The sequence below is a fragment of the Lepisosteus platostomus genome, chromosome 11, assembly GCF_059453375.1.
Source record: "Lepisosteus platostomus isolate fLepPlt1 chromosome 11, fLepPlt1.hap1, whole genome shotgun sequence".
NCBI classification, from domain to species: domain Eukaryota; kingdom Metazoa; phylum Chordata; class Actinopteri; order Semionotiformes; family Lepisosteidae; genus Lepisosteus; species Lepisosteus platostomus.
In genome coordinates, this window is record NC_142621.1 from 36623912 (window position 1) to 36640806 (window position 16895).

General features: G+C 40.3%; 1 protein-coding gene across 4 annotated transcripts; it reads right to left on the minus strand.

The window, feature by feature from the left end:
* Positions 1-2519: 2519 nt before the first annotated feature.
* Positions 2520-16391, minus strand: tsen54 (TSEN54 tRNA splicing endonuclease subunit). 4 transcript variants are annotated; one of them, XM_088599446.1, is made up of 11 exons: positions 16288-16391; positions 12462-12620; positions 11473-11536; positions 10742-10825; positions 9867-9965; positions 8665-8717; positions 8063-8167; positions 7040-7686; positions 5951-6011; positions 4747-4863; positions 2520-3655 (listed from the first exon to the last, which is right to left on the minus strand). In XM_088599446.1, the coding sequence occupies exons 1-11, from the start codon at positions 16290-16292 to the stop codon at positions 3505-3507; spliced, it is 1545 nt and encodes a 514-aa protein (XP_088455572.1). In that variant the 5' UTR covers positions 16293-16391; the 3' UTR covers positions 2520-3504. The 4 variants fall into 4 exon arrangements, with proteins under 4 accessions (XP_088455572.1, XP_088455569.1, XP_088455570.1 ...); XM_088599443.1 differs by lacking the exon at positions 16288-16391 and adding an exon at positions 13769-14023; XM_088599444.1 differs by lacking the exon at positions 16288-16391 and adding an exon at positions 13769-14018 and having other exon boundaries at positions 7040-7683.
* Positions 16392-16895: the final 504 nt, after the last annotated feature.

Consider the following 16895-nt stretch of genomic DNA (forward strand, 5'->3'; position numbering starts at 1 on the left):
CTGCATAGCAACCTTCACATAAAAGGTACTGGTGGTCCTCAGCTCTAATGCCTGTCTGGGTTGTTTCCTTTAAGTTTCCAGTTATGACCTTTGAAATAAGAAACAGTTCCATTTTGCCCGATGCAATCCCAAGAAAACTGATGCACAAATCATGCTCATGGAAGGTGCAGTGAAAAGTGGGCTTACTTACTGTAGATACTGTAGAATACTCACTCCGGCAGTGACATCAGCCCAGTGCCTTGTCATTATGGAGCTTGGGATGGCCACTAGAATTGGAAAAATTTATCAGCTCACAAACTGTCTAGTGGATGCTAACTGGTTTGTTGCATTGCCAGTGTTTCATGCATTCCCTATGAGCCATGGTGTCTTTATGTGGAGGATGATGGTTAAAAAAGGCTGCAAGGGACACAGTCACAGAAGTATAATCCACAAACCGAGTAAAATTTGACCATTTCATTTTAATGTCTCATGATAAATTGTGTCAAAGACATGGCACTCCTGTTCAACAACTGCGAAACTACAGTGAACAAGAAAATGGCGATGTGTCAAGTCGAGTGATTTAACAGGGTGTTAGGAAACCACATGCAGCCAGTGGCTGTGTTAACAATTAACTCATGCCAGGTTGAAGGAGGAAGAAAACCCTGTCACAGGGGCCATTCCAGAATATTCCATAAATACTTGAATGAGTTCAGATCAGATGACTGAGAATACAATAGAACTACCAATGAAATATGGATAAGATCAATGTCATGCTCATCGAATCATTGAGCTACTACAGATGTTCTGCGGAGGGGGGTATGGTTTTCCAGGAAGAAACCTCTGCTGGCAAGCAATAAACACTACAACATGGTGTAAAGATGTCTTGCCTTCATCCCTTGCCTTACAAGGAAATGAGTGAACATGAACCATGCGAGGAAACATGCCCTGCAATATTAAGAAACCACCAGAACCTTTCACAGTTGGAAGCAAGCTCTCAGAGCTGTAGTGTTCTTTAGGTTGCTAGCACACAAGCACTTGTCCCTGATAAATGAAATGAATGGACATGATGAAGGATAATTCATCTGACCATACTGTATATTTCCGTGCTGCTCCATAGTCCATTGCCTAGACTATTTTCCATTGCTGAATCTGCAAATGTGCACTGCAAAACCCAGTGTGGGATCCTGCGACCCACTGCTTTTGATTAAACTGGCTGCGCATCTTTGCAGGTTGAAATCTACTTTAAACTGACCTGCAATTGCACTCCTCTTTTGCCTTGCACTTTGTATTAAACCACTGATCTCATAATCCTGGAGTGTACACCTCCACCCACTGACGTCCTTTGCTGATGTTTTTCCCTGGGACTCCCATCTTAACATCACCTGAGTCACCACTGCAAACTTTGCACCATTTCAACTTGACAATCGGAGCATCAGAAATGTGCTAAGGCCATGTCAGTGGCTGCTAGGGACAGTTCCATTGTTCGATACAGTCCTTGCATGGGTGACCTGTTACAGTAGAATATACCTGTTAAACAATGAGGCAGATGAGGTGTAATGTACTTTTACTGTACCCCATTAGAATCCCAGTTACAGAATCAGAGGATGAGGGGTGACCAAGAAAAACATCTGAAGACTTCTGAAACACAGTTAGCATAGCCGCTCCACTTCCTCTACAACTCATTCCTAAAAGAATTGCAGTCTGCATTAGTTTTTTCACAACAACAGCATAAATATAAGGAGACCAGTACCTCATATGCATTAGCAACTTCTTGATGACCCAAATTGATTAAATTAGAATAAAAAGAGCACTTATCTCCAGGAAGAACAACTTCAGGGAATACTATTGTGAGGATGCATAACCTTAAATGAACAAGATCTCTTGAAGCAAACAAAAAGTTTAGCTGTATATTGAAAAGTCCTCAAATTGCCAGGACTCATTCTGCTGAATAATTACTTTTTCTATAGAATGTTCCCAGTTATGTGACTAGAGCACAAAAACCGTGCATAGCTGCATCGATTTTAAAATTTACATTTGCTTAGATGGCTATGTATCTGCCAAATTCGTATTCATACATAAGCCATCCCCAACTGACTTAAATCGCATTCTTGGTGTTCATTACATTTTGTTTCATCATTATATTTGAATATCTTTCTACTTTTAACTTAATCTGTATGTATCGACTTTACAAGGTACAGCAATAATCCCATCACTAAACCTAATGGGACTCTCCATACACTGCTCCTCTTACTTGTTCCTCTTTGTGTCCAATTCCGAAGGCACATCTAGATCAATCAGTGGAGATCACAGTCATTCCCCGTAAATTTCAGTGCACTAACCTGGGTTCAGCTGAAATCTCTTAATAAAGTAAATAAATCTGTATAACTTTACAACTTTGTTCTGCAACTGAGAACAATAAAAAAAAAATCACTTAATTGCAGCTGGGCAGAGAAGCAGGAAACACACAGAGTAAACAGCAGGCAACTCTGCAAGAACTTAGGTGCAACAGGGGTCCTTCTACTTTGAAAACATGAGACAAATACAAGAAGGCAGAATCATTATGTAACAGGCATTTCCTCAATTTTACAACACAAAGCACAACAAAGAAATGAGGAAGACGACAAATTACCATTTATTTTCATTATAAAACGGCTTTTAATAGCCATCTTCCCAAATTTAAAAGAACAAAAGACGACCATGGATAAGTAACACTGCTTTTGTGCCACCTTCCCAAAATAGTTGGTAACATCAGCAGGTTCACAGTTCATACCAATGGGCATGTTTCTTTCTACAGACATCTAGAGGTGGGAGGGTTGATTGCCAGTGAACATGCTTTTAGTATGGCCAGACAGAAGCATAAAAGGACTGTCACTTCTTCAGGATTCTCTGCAACTCTTTAAAACTGAATCAAGAGTATATTTATTTAATTAATCGTCTTCAGCAAAAGCACTGTAAAAATACTCAGATATACAGTAACATAGAAAAAATGAACAACACGATTTTTAAATGTGCTAAACTGATTTTATAGCTGGAGTTCAGAAATAACTCCGGCTCTGTACCAAGGAGTGACTTCCATGTTGTTAAAAAGGCATTTCGCCTAACTACAGTTACTCATCTCAAACAGTTAATGAACTACTAACATTGTTCATTTGATTTAAAAAAAAACGAATACGTTTAAAGAGTACTGCGAAATAATTATTAGAAAACATTTACATTTAAAACCCAAAACAAAAGTAAATTCCAGTGAATTTGCCGATTTCCATATTGTGTGGGGGGAAAAACCTTCTAGAATTAGTTCCTCTGCTACTTCAGTCATTTTTGGTGCTGCACAACTAAGCATTCAAGTTGTGGACATGTTTAACGTTTGCTCAGTAAAACAGAAATTGACTTAAATTAAATAATTGTTACTTTGACTGAAGAGATAAACCAGCCCCTTTCAACCTAACTTGTTCCCCCTCAAAATAACATCAAACCCAAGGTAGATATCCTGTGGGTGTTTCAGGGGCTCTTTGCTCTGTGACCCCCTCAATGCCAAACATCAGTGGGCAGCTGAAAGTCCTTAAAGGTGAAGAAGGAAATGTCTCCGCTGTCCACCACTGCAAACATCACGGGGATATCTCCACTCTCATGGGCCAGTCGTTTCAGCACCTGCAGGTCTGGGACTGGCCCATCAAAGCTACAAAACAGCAGAAACAAATTAATGAGTAATTCAGGTCTCTTTGTTACAGACAGTGTAAATGTATTACTATGTTCAATACAATGTTAAATCAGTGAAGGGGGTGGACCACAGATTTCATTTTCCTTATCATTTCCTCTTTGTATTTGAGGTTTCACCTATCACAGTAACTGATTACCTAATGTACTCTATGTAAATGAAGAATTCATTGAAAGCAAAGCTTTTTTTCTCTTCTTTTTTTTTAACTGATCTCTTCATCTGATCTCTTCACCCTCAAAAAGGTGAGTAAACTGAAAAAATGTTTCCATAATATCTGTACTGATATGTCCATCTACCAATTCAGCCCTGTGAGAAAGTGACTAGAAACGTTTTGTCAAAAATTACATGCTGTGCTCACAGTCTTTTGTACAGTGTTTCAAAGCAATGTTTCATCTTCCGTGCTCTAAGAGATCAAGTTCTTTCTGTAGTATTTGTGCTTCACTATCTTCAGCAGAGCCCTCAGTCTTACAGTTCTAGTCTTGTAAAGTGACGCCACTGACATAAGAATGAACTGCACATCACACCTGTCTCACTGGAGTCCACAATCGTTGACTATGAACAAAATTATTTTTGGTATGTAGCAAACCAGGGATGCAGGGATACAAACAAAAAAAAATCCCAGAGAAAATACACTGGAGAGGGTTTTCCGCCACTAATTTTCATACACTAAATTCTTGTAGACTGTGCAAATAACCAGAAATATCAGTTTTTATTTTTAGAACTGCATCCACAAATTCTCATTTATCAAACTGCATGTTCACACGTACCTGGCAATGCAAAGAGATCAGTATTGTCCAGCAAAAGTTCTCAACCAGCTGAGGACAGCAGCTGGGGAATCCCCAACCACAGTCGGCTAGGGGTGGCCCAAATTTGAACCTGCAGCCTCTGGACTGCACAGGCAATGCGTTTTGTATTGGTTGATTCACTGCACATACACAAATCATTTCATTGCGTTTTCAAACCGACTGCAGTGTATTCAGCTACATGTTGTATGTTTGCTGAGCATTACATCACAAGGTAAAATTACAATTCCTTTTGTAGTATCCGAGTACCTGCAGACACACATGCGAGAATAAGGTTTCCCGGGATTCGTCTTCTTAAACTCCGCAACTGTACCAGGCTGGTAGACATCAAAGGCAATTTTCCATTGATCTGACTTGTCTGAGAGGCTGAGGAGACATAAATGTAATTGTACAAAGATCTCATTTTCTGCTTCCCCTGCATTAGCAGATATTAATTGGAGATTTCAGTTTCGACAGCAAGAGGACTCAGCTTCATGCTAATGTATGTGGAAACACACAAGGGTGTATTTATTTCTCTTTGGCTGAACAGGAGAACTTGGGGAACCTGCTGAGCAGATGTGATCAGCGTCCCACGTCTCTGAGATCACAGCCTGTGGGAAACACTGACCAAGTTGCTGAAGCAGATCCTCCAGGATGAGATACTCTGATCAGTAAGTTATTAGCCCCCAAATGAGAATGGGTTGATTTTGTAACATGTAGCATGTATCCTACATGCCTACTTGCTTTTCAAACTGCTCTACCTTTCAATCCCTTGAGAAAAGTCCAGCAAGCACACTGATTCACAGCCCTAACATGTATCAGTAGGCAACAGCTTTATGTAGTTTAAAAAAACATTTAAACTGGAGAACATGCAATAAATGCTCTCAGAAAATTATATTTTTTATGACAGTAATGAGATGTGTCTTTTTTTTTAATAATGTCCTTCGAATCAGCTTGCCACAAAGCACTTTACAGAATATATTGCAGTAAACAATATAGCAAATGTACAGCATGAGCATGGAGGAGAGGAAAACAAAACCCCCCAGTGGGAGGAAAGAAACCTCTGGGGTCCCAGGGCCCAATTATTCCCCCTGCACTCCAAGCAGTGCATTAGTGGTACATTAATCATAATAGAACATGATCCGTTTCTGCAAAGTCCAAGGTTGGTATCCTGACCCTCAGACCATTTTCCTTTCATTTTGCTGCATTTTTTTTTGCTCTAGCATCATGAGATATCAAGTAATTATTAACTATCATTTCGGCTTTGCAAGCTGGCAGACAGAGCAGAAAGAAGCATGATAAGCTGGCAGACCAAATTAACTGGGGTCAGACATTTATAATGTACACCTTACAGAAATGTTAATTGTGTTTTCTGTACCCTGTACATAACATCTATTGTTAGATGTCTCAACAGATGCAGCACAAGTTAATATACACAAGTCATTACAAGTCCCAGCTAATCAAAGTAACTTACTTTGATGCTCCATCACACAAGCGTGAAGGCTTGATAATACCGATTCTCTCTAGCAGGTCACCTGAAGGAGAAAAAGAGAATCAGACTACACTTAAAATGTTTAAACATGTATAGCTTAAATAAAACAGTACTATAAATGGAGAGCTACATTTTTAAAATTGAAAAAATTGAATGTGTGGCAAATTATTAGATGTCCATCCGCCCATTTTCTAAATGCTTCTTCTGATTTGTGGTTGCAGGAGAGCCAGAGCTTATCCCAGCAAGCAACAGCAGGATACACTTTGGATGGGATGCCAGTCCACTGCAGGGCAGACATACTCACACCTAGGGACAATTATCCCTGAAGCCATTTAACCTAACAGTACGTCTTTGGACCTTGAAAGAAAACCCACGTGAACAGACAAATTCTATGCAGTCCAGATCCAGAATTAAACCCAGTGCCCCAGCGCTGTGAGGCAACAATGTCAACCACTGTGCCACCCTGACACCATTATTAGATGTATAAAACCATTGAATGAAATTATATACAGCAATTTCATGCATATTAAAACCACAGATCTGTGTCTTACATATTTTTTTAAACTATTAGACTATTAAATGCATGCATCAAATAAGCTGTACAGGCTGTACTGATCAAGAAGGGAACAACTTATTTTCTCCATTTGCAAACCATATTATTAAGAAATAAGCCTGGCACATGTCAATGAATATTGGTAATGCCAAGTAGCGCCTGACATCTTTGTTTGCTTCAGTAAAAAGTAATGCAAATCTTAGGTACATGGTTAACTGACTCATTTGATAGGCCTATTGGGTCAATCAGATTAAAATGAAATTTAATCATGGGCCCACTAGGTGCTCTGTCAGTCATGCCGAAGACATTGCCTTCACATGGTCCCACACTTTGCAACATGGCTGCGACTTGCTTCTAACACAGCTGCTACTAAAACCCAAAGCAGCTTAGGCTCCCATAAAAAACATCTCCACACCATGTTGCATAACCTGGCCTTCTGAGGCAAAAATCTTGGATTGCTCTCACAAGCTATAGTAGGACCGCAGCCATATTGTACTTCCCAAGGATCCTGAGGCTACCTGTGGAGGAGGCGTCCCCCGGCGCAGTGAGAGGCCTGACCGCTTCTTCCCACAGATGTGCCGGCCTGCCCTTCGTCCTCCCCTGCCTCCTCCTCTCCAGCAGCTCCCTGTACTCCTTCCAGCTGCTGCAGCGCTGGACCTCCCTGTCCTCGTTCACCCCTCGTCTGTGGCACCTCACCCTCTCCTGCTCCCTCTCCCGCTGGGAGAGCCGCTCGGGCTTTAGGTTCAGCCTTCCCAGCCACGGGGTGATGTCACAAGTCCCCGCCGACAGGCCCGGGGGCAGCAGAGCCGGATTCGGGGCAGGGAGGCTGGGGAGCCGTCCAGATGACCCCAAATCAGGGAAGGAAATCTTACTGAAGTCCCATTTTGGCCTGGGTAGCTGTGAGGAGCTCCCCAACCTGTCTTCTGTGCCCTCCGGTGGACACGGAGGCTCATCTGGGTGACTAACCCACCAGCTTCTCTGTGGGGCAGCAGAGACAGATTCAGCTTCCATTTGGATTTCCACAGCAGGCGCTGGGGGGTCCGGCATCAACTTCTCCTCCGAGCCCAACACAGTCCTCCCCGGGTCCTGACCGTTCTTCCTGTCAAATACTGAATCCTCCTTCTTGTGCTTCTCTTGTTGTTCTTCTTGCCCATCTCCAATCCTGCTGAAGCAGAGACTCAACGTCAGCCCACAGTGCTTAAAGCTCTTCCCAGGTCTGCTGAATATTGGGCCCTAGAAAAGGCTAGGTCAGCAGAATGCCCCTCAACACATCCCACTGGTTTTTAGTTACCAAACTTTGCTGAATTTCTTCATGACGACACGATACAATCTTGTCGTATGAGATGCATTAGCTACAGTGCCGACACCGATTTAATGACCGAGCCTATACAACCTATACCAAGTTAAGAGTTAAATTCTTTGCAATTCTGTTTGCAAATGGAAAATTATTTTTTTTATTCCTGACTGTAGGCTTCTGTTTTTTTAAAGTAAATTATTTATTATTGGAGGAGGGGTTGTCAACCCCCGATCTTCCTCCTCACCTGGAGCTGGGCCCATGGCTGCGCTTTCGCTTCAGGTGCTGTCTGGCAGGCTTCTCTCGCTGGAAGGACAGGTTCAGCTGTCTCTCATACGGTGAAGGAACACTACTGCAAAAACACAGACGCAAGAACAGGGCTATGTGATAATTATTTCACGGACATTTCTAAATTCTTCTGAAGGCCATATTAAATCAGGAGGCTGCAGAACAAGAAAGAATCCCAGCTATAAATACATGTTCATATGCCAACGGGCAAAATGATACACCTATAAACTTTAGAGTGTATACTGACAAGCCAGGTCATTTATTTACAGGCTTCCTTGAGCAACACCCAACAAAAATTGAAATGTAGACCAACGAGGCACAATGTAGGTTATCACAGGTAATATTATTGGTCAATTCTGTCATGATTAAACCAATCAACATGATTAAAACAAAATATGATTTCAAAACATCTGAAAATGTCCACTTTCTACACTACAACCTGTTCTCTTGTGGACCAAGGAACAAAAAAGAAATGTGTGGTCTCTTTAAGAACGTGACTTAAAATAACACCATCATAACTTCCACTTATGAAATGTGTTGAATCAATCTACAGCTTGTTACCTTGGGTCAAATCTATTAACAATGTATCCCAGTCTCTTCAAATGGCTGAAGACCTTGGGGGAAAAAGAGAGAATGATTACATTACTGTCCAGTAGAGTTGCATGAAATTATCTCCAATTTACCTGGATTATATTTTTTCTGGTCAGAAAGTGAAGCTTTAGGGGAGATTTTACAGTATCAATTAAAAAACAAGAACTTTTTTGCTAGTGAATAGCCCCATCACTCAACAAAATGAAACTGTTATCTCAATTACCATATTGTCTTTAAGGAAGACAGATTTACCTCATCTTATAGGAGAATGGGGTACTTAAGGAGAATTCATTTCCTTTACACTAATCTGAAGACTCTCTTTCACTTTTCTTTCTCAAGGTGAACATTCCTGATGCTGATGTAGTGAGAATGACACTACTACATCAGACAACTCCAACGATGAGTCGGTATATTTAAGCTGCCACACCTTGATTAGCACAGGGTTCAAACCAGAGGTAAATTTCAGCTTTTTAAGAGCTCAAAGCAAATTTTAAAAAGAAGTCACCAACAGAAAATTGAAATACATTAGCTTGTAATTAAGAACTCATCACAAACCAGAAGACATAGTTAATCCTGGAACCAGGGTTGAGACCCACTAAATATGTATTTTCCATCAAATATGGATGTCTTACATGCTTTTTAAACTTTGCAAGCAGACTTTTAAAAAGCAGAGTCATGTTACAATACACTGGAATCAACAATTATTTTGTTCCCACCCACTCTGGAATCACCAATAGCTCAAAACGGATCCCACAGATACGACTCCTGTCCAGCACAGAGAGAACCACTGACCTCACCGCCATCTCACAGGAGCTGCTCTTTTGCTAGAAGCCACCACTGATTGCAGCTCTACTGAGCTGCCTCAGAAAACACCCTTTAATTTATTACATTTGCACTATCATGCCAAAGAAGATCACTTAACACTTATCATCACTTAAGGACACTTTTAGCATTCTTCAGCCTGAAGTGGTTTACCACAATAGTTTGAGCCAACATGGTGGCATATTCCCACGGAATCAATTAATAACATAAAATAACTTTTTCACAAATGTAAAAATAACAGGCAGCTGCATTATAATCTGTTGCCAGTTTGGCAAACAAAAATGGATTCTAATGTCTTCTGCAAGGGAGTTGCTCACATGAGTACATTTCTTTTGTTTCCTGTGTCATACCTGGTACTGCTGCAAGGTTATGGTGTCACTAGAAAGAAACATCTCATAACCTTCCTGAACCGACAGGGGTAAATCTCTGTAGAACACCTGCACATTCCCCTACAATATAACAGCAAAAGAAAAAAACAAACTGTTACAATGCATTGCATTCTGTAGTTTCTAAAAACACAAACCTGGAAAAAACGTTATATTTTACTGTGAGAAACTAACAAAATCTATAGAAGGACAAACATACTAAATATACAGCATGTAAATAACTTTAAAAAGTCAAGCATTTTAGGAAAGTATAACTTGAAACTCCAGAAACACACATTTCTCAATTCTTTCACACATTAAGCAAATTTCAATGAAAAAATGCCACATATAACTAGATATGTTCCTCTGTTCCATGCTTACATTCTCACTCACCAGATTCCAGTTTTTAAAAACGGGGAGCTAATTTTCTCAATGTTTTTTTATTGATTCTGAACCGCTCTTATTTAATGATTCCCAACATCAGATTTCTGACAATTGCATGTACAGTGAAAGCATCTGCAATCGCACAAATATGTCAGACTATTTTTTCCTGTAAAGGTAAAAAAACAGATATGATATGGACCTTAAAAGGCGCCTTCTTGATTTTGATTTTTTTAAAACAAAGATACATGAAAATCCAGCTTGATACCTCATTGCCACATTAAATTAACAACCATGTATCAGCTTTCTCATTGATTCTTAATTCTGCACAAAGCACAGACAGACTCACTCAGCAGGCAATATAGAGCTTGGACTGTATAAACCAATAATTCTCTGCTGCATGGCCAAGATTACAGAATCACTACTCTACCACACATTCTGACACAGAACAGACCAAAGGCTGGAACAACCCAACTCACACACTCCAGAAGATGCAGAGCCTCTTCCGGCAGGAGAAACTGCTTCCCTTGCTCAGAGAACCCCATGGTCTGCCAAAATTTCCCCTGGAAAATGAAAAAGATAAACACCTGTGCTTGCCTCCCAGGGGTGCTTTGTGGGAACCATGAGTGGCAGATAGGTTTGAACTAAAAATCCTCTTCGTGCAAAAAATGCTTATGCTGTGTGTTTTATCTGCTGCGAAATCCCAAAACATACAGTGCTTCATCAGTGTATATAAAACAGAATATTCCGCAGTGTGCCTGATCTACCCTAAGGCTTAGGGGGGCTTTTGAATTCCTCAGATTAAGTGAAAGCAATGCTGTTTCAAAGCATATATAACTACATATTTGTGATTTGTGTCGCCTTAAAATTCCCCTACCGCAGAAGAAAATGTGAGGGGCACCCCTCACACTGGAGCTGAATATCTGTGAAGTGTCCATCCATCTGCTTGTATAAGGCTGGAGCCCAGCTGAGGGACAGGAATAGGAACTGATAATGTGATGAAGATAGAAGAAAAGTTCCCACTATAGTCTAACCAGCACATACACACCTTGGCCCAGTTGTTGTTGCCACATGTTTGTCTGTTGTGTATAAAGGTAACTGGTATGTTGGAGAGTACTTTCATAGTTTAACTCTCTATTACCTAAACCATTGATAAGTTTTTTACGAAAATATTTCTCATCACAACTGTATCCCAGATTAAGGTACTTACTGCTGGAGATTTAAGCTCCACAACATTGCCTGTGGGAATCCATTCTGCTTTCACCAGGCTTCCTCTGGGGATACACATAGACGGTTACCAGTAAACCAGGGGGGTTGTTTTTTCTCTCTCAAGAGGAAAAAACTAAAAATTCAGGTATGTGATTTAAAGCTGGATGTTTTCTTGTTGCATTCTCTACAGGTCAGGAAAGACTTCTCTTTTTGAAGCTAAAAAGTGCAGACATTTACTAGAAGAGGCTAAACATCAGGCATAACTCTGTATAGACACTATAACTGTGAACTGAGGACTGAGCGCTGTTTGTAGGACTGCATTTCCAGTAACTTGTTTCAGATCACAGTCTGATTTTTTAAATGATATATCCCTAACTTCCTCAACTTATTGCACTTGTTCCTGCTCTCGCAGGAATACTGTGGAGTGAGCTAGCATTTGTCATGGCTGCCAGTCACACCTCCACTCATCTGTCACTCATGGTCGCCATGGAAATCCCTGTGACTGTTGACAAGAAGCCTGTATAACCTGTGGGCAATTACACCACACCTGCCACAGGTGAGGCAGTATTTTTAAGGTGTGCTCTCAGAGTACTCAGGACTTTCATATATAGACACTGAGAGCCTCTTGAACTTTAGCTTCTGTGTCTCCCATCTTGTGCTAGTCTTGCATTCCTGACATTGCTTTGTCCTCCACTACACCTCTTGGGTCAACACTGTGCTGGTTACTTTTTATGGTGTTTATCTCAGCTTGAATTCTGGTTTGCTTTCCGGACAACACTTTTATTGCATCCTCAGTTTGCTATCACACCACGCTGCCTGCAGCATCCTGTTTCATCTTTCTCTCTCACCTAACACATGGGTTTACTTTATGTCTCCTAGCAGGAGACATTTAAGGTCTGCTGTCAGAGTACTCACGGCTCTGGTATAGAGTTAAGCTCTCTGATACTGGAGACCAACACTGCCCTCCACTTCCCTCTCCCAAACACTCACAATCGTTCTACGCGCTCCTCTTCGATCAGAGCCCAGTGTTCATCCAGGCTCCTCCGCAGCCGTTCCTTCTGCTTCTCGGAGGCGTCAGGGAGAAAATCCTTCTGGCCCCGTGCCGGAATCTTGTGGCTCCGGGACCGAGCAGAAAAGAGCTCTGTGGGACTGTCAAGATAAAAAAAGTTAACTCTGCCAGGAGTTGTTCCCTCAGTGTGGGATATTGTGCTGTTACATATACACCCTGTGTTACTCTCCATGTACTTCTGCGTTTTCAAGTCCCAACTCCATCTTCATCTCAGATGAGTTTACCAGCTCAACTCTCTTTTGAGAGGCATGACCCAAACCACCATATTAAGAATTTTGTGAGGTTAGATTGTGATGCAAGCTTGAGGAATTTTCATCCTTCAGAGGCACAGAGTGAATTTTTTACAGTGCAATCCATGGGACACAATATGAGTATCTATCTACTCATTCATTGAAGAAACACAGTGTGACACTATGACAACAATCTGCTGTACATATATTCTGATTCTTAAAACATTTACCACTAGCAGTATTTACATTTATTGTTTGGTTCTAAACTTTTGGGGGATATTTGCAATAGAAATTATGGGTGGAACGTGCATAATAAAATAAGTATTAGACTTCCAATAATTAAGAAAAGCATTACCGTTACTATTCTCATTATTTAGGAAAAACAGCTTGAGGCTGTGAGATCTCTGAATGGAATTCAATGCAAGTCTGAAAAGAGGATCAAGTTAATCATGATGACACTAAAGGCATCTTACTGTGCCAGGCAGGGCGTAAGGGCATCAGCTAAGATAACGTTTAGATACAGTAATAATACTACACGAATCATATAGTTATAATATATAATGGTTTAATAAAGAAAACTGTTAGGAAACGTGAGCTATTTTTTAGCAGATACAGTACAAATAAACGTAAGCCATTCTGTCGTGCAAAAACGTCCCAAATATCAAACACCGACTTTCCGTGAAACCTACACATTACGATACAGCACTACAGATGTAGATGTTTCTGTGAAGTTCGCAATGAAGAAATGTAAACACTACCAAAAGCTTGCATTTATTATCACGGAAGAGCATGCGATGGTAGAGTTCACGCCTTTGTTATTGGGAAGTTTCAGTTCTTCCACAATAACGCTCAGAAACTTATTATACACGTGTCTAATACATACCTGCCTCGCTGTCTGCAGTGCGAAAAACAGCTGACACTGTACATGAAGAAACCCCGGGGTGATCATGTAAATTACTATAAAGCCTACAAATTCTGAGTGCATACATGTTTCTTACCAGAGCAATTCGCTGCAGAAAACGGCTTTCTTACTCACTCCTTCGCTTTCTAGATCTGCCATCTTTAGGAAAACGCACCTCAATATCTGCGAGTTTCTGGGTCCTAGCGCCCGTACGAATGACAACCAATCTACGGCAAGCTAACTGGGTCATAAGCTGTAGGTGTAAGTCTTTACGCATCGCCGATTTAGCCAAACAGCTAAAAAATATATATACAGTAGATTGTAACACATTTGCATACGCTTAAAAGTTTTGTAAAGCGTCAAATTTTTACATGACCGTGACACAAAACATTTACTATAATAGCATGTACAGAATATATCTAATTTCCTGACTTTATTACAATTTTTAAAGTGCAATATAAAATATAAAAAAGATCTGTAATATGAATTGCTTTACTGCATGATTTGCTTGCTTGATGTTTCTATATGCATCTAATAAAGTAACTACATTAAAAACAGACCCTTACACAAAATTAACGATTTAATTACAATCGATTTCTTATTCTTTTAATTTTTAATTTTAAATGGTTAGAATCAGAATTGAAAGGAATATTCAACATTACAATAACATTAACATTAGGCCTTTGGGTACATTTATTTTACCACAAAACAACCGTAACTGTAATTGACATATAGCATATATGCAAAGACAAAACTTTGACTCAGTGGTTTGGTTTTTTAACATACAGTATAATGTCAGGGTTATGGGTTTAAATCTCCAGTGAGGCTTTGCTGTTGTACACCTGAGAAAGGAACTTTGGCTCCAGTAAAATACGCAGCTGTATACATGGGGGAAAATGTAAGCTGATTTGGATAAAGGTGATAGCCAAATAAAAATAAGTTACTATCAGCTGCAGTCGGTAGAGGAATTGGTTTGTACTTTCTTGAGAGGCATAAGGAGTGGTTCTAAAATAACACTTTTTCAACATCTTAGTACAGCAGGAGTAAATCTTGACGTTAGTTATTTTGCTGTAGTTTGTGTCTCTGCTGCAGCACGACAAAACCCACCTCATTCATTAGTGCTACGTTTGTCCCGTTGAAAATAACATTTGTGCTGACCCAGACCTGGGACAAACCAGGCCTACCCAATCACTCCAAAGTAACTTAAGATGTTTTTCCCTTGTTTGCGTTACATAATTTACTTTTTAATGTTACTGGTTTGATTTTTTTTCCATCGTATGTGGTTTGAAATTGGCTCGCTGTATCTGTATCTGACCAATAAGAAAATTATGTAAATATTGTAGGGCGGTGGATGCATAGCCGTAGGCTAATTGGCTATCGTTGTCGTCAGACCCTGTTAGAGCTATCTACCGCTATGTTTTTGGTTTAATAGCCAACATGGCAAAAGAAATGCATATATCTACGTTTTTCAAAAAGCCGCCTGTAGATGACCAGACCAGTCCCGAAACAAATAAGACACATGAGATGCTACATTGTATGGGCGACAGGGCCTTCTCCTGCTATGCCCCCAAGCTCTGGAACTCTTTGCCCAAGGATATTAGAGAGTCACCTTCTCTAAACTCCTTCAAATCTAGACTCAAAACCTTCTTCTTCAGAAAAGCCTTTAACTGGTTCCATTCTTCACCCCTCTGCTCTTCTTAATACCACCTTCCACGGTCTCCTCTATTGTTATTGTTGTATTGTTGTAATTATAATTGTGTCCTATCTTGTGAAATCTTCTTAATTATTGTTGTAGTCTTCTTATTTATTGTTATTGTCATCCTGTAAAGCGCTTTGAGAAGCCCCCTTTAATGGCGCTATATAAAATAAAGTTTTTTATTATTATTATTATTATTATTATTATTATTATTATTATTATTATTACAGGCATCTTGGGTTTTAAGGAGTACAGCCTGGCTTCCCGAATACAATGTGCACGCGTTTGCTTGTAGCAGCTCGATACATGCTCGACTTGTAGGAGTTGAGCACGAAGAGGTTCTAAAATTTGTCCTGTAAACAAATTACAAGTTTTTGGAATGCATGAATAACATTAAGATAATGCTGACTGTAGATGCGAGTGTGCATTTTACAGATAACTATTCAGATCGCCTCTAAATTCCCTGCAGTATTTTTATGTGAACGACGTTTACAGAGCTAAAATACATCCAAAGTATGTATTTGACACTTTTATTAGCAGACCATTCTTGCAATTAAAGGTACGATGAATTGGTTAGCACTGTAGTGCGACTATACCAATTTAGTGTTAAGTCTTGTGGGAAGTCACGAATTTCCAAATTAGAATACTAATTTCGTGGGTTTCATACAAGTTTAAAAGCATCATGAAGGATCAAACAAGATCTTCAGAACTTAATATTTTAATACCTTCGCAGTTTTTATTCTCATGGCGCCTCACTCGATATTACCCTTAGGGCGGTGCATTTACTCCAGCCTCTGAAACCCATACGTGCGTGCACGTTTTTCTGGTATATTGTGCTCAAGTCCGCTGAATATTTAAAGGCAAGGTAAAAGCTCCGTGAAGCTGCCCCCTCCACACCCCACAGAGTAGATGAAACCCACCGCATTTGTGTCGGTTTGTACCGTGGAAAATAGCATTTGTGCTGCTTTCGTTCCCGAGATATAACGCCCTATTTTCCTGGTGATCACGTGTCCATGCATGGCGACTTTGACCTCCAGTGACCCCGTCTGCCGAGTTCAAGCGTCTGTTACAGTTTAGCTCGTACCTTTAACATTTTAAAGACAATCAGTATCCATAAACATATGAGCCTCCTTACATGTGAATAATACTAAAACGTGACGGATGCCAAAAAGTTAACTGTCTATGACATAAACCTGTGGTTGTAATGTACGTAAAATCACCGCGATTGTGAGATCTATGTTTTTTTTTCTATGGCACCTTTTCCTTTTCTTCCTCTACGGTGACACGCTGTTGCCAAACTGTGGGATACCATCGCGTAAAGACCTCCGCAGCATGTCATGATAGGGACCCAATGTATATCGCATGTAGATCGCAGTACATATCAGATATTATCACGACTGGCGCCTTGCTTCTATGCCACCTTGGCACTGCTGTCGCAACAAAGGTCTCATATTAGGACATGATATACCCAGATGTGGACTTTGTGTCCGGACATGGGGTCAGCATATCCTGTCAGGGTATGTCCTAT

Coding starts and splice junctions, on each gene's coding strand:
- tsen54 (XM_088599443.1), bottom strand. CDS start 13,830: ATGGCAGATCTAGAAAGCGAAGGAGTGAGTAAGAAAGCCGTTTTCTGC. Junction 10,826..11,472: donor TGGAGCTTAAATCTCCAGCA/GTAAGTACCTTA, acceptor TTCATTTTCCAG/GGGAAATTTTGGCAGACCAT. Junction 8,718..9,866: donor TAACCTTGCAGCAGTACCAG/GTATGACACAGG, acceptor TTTTCCCCCAAG/GTCTTCAGCCATTTGAAGAG.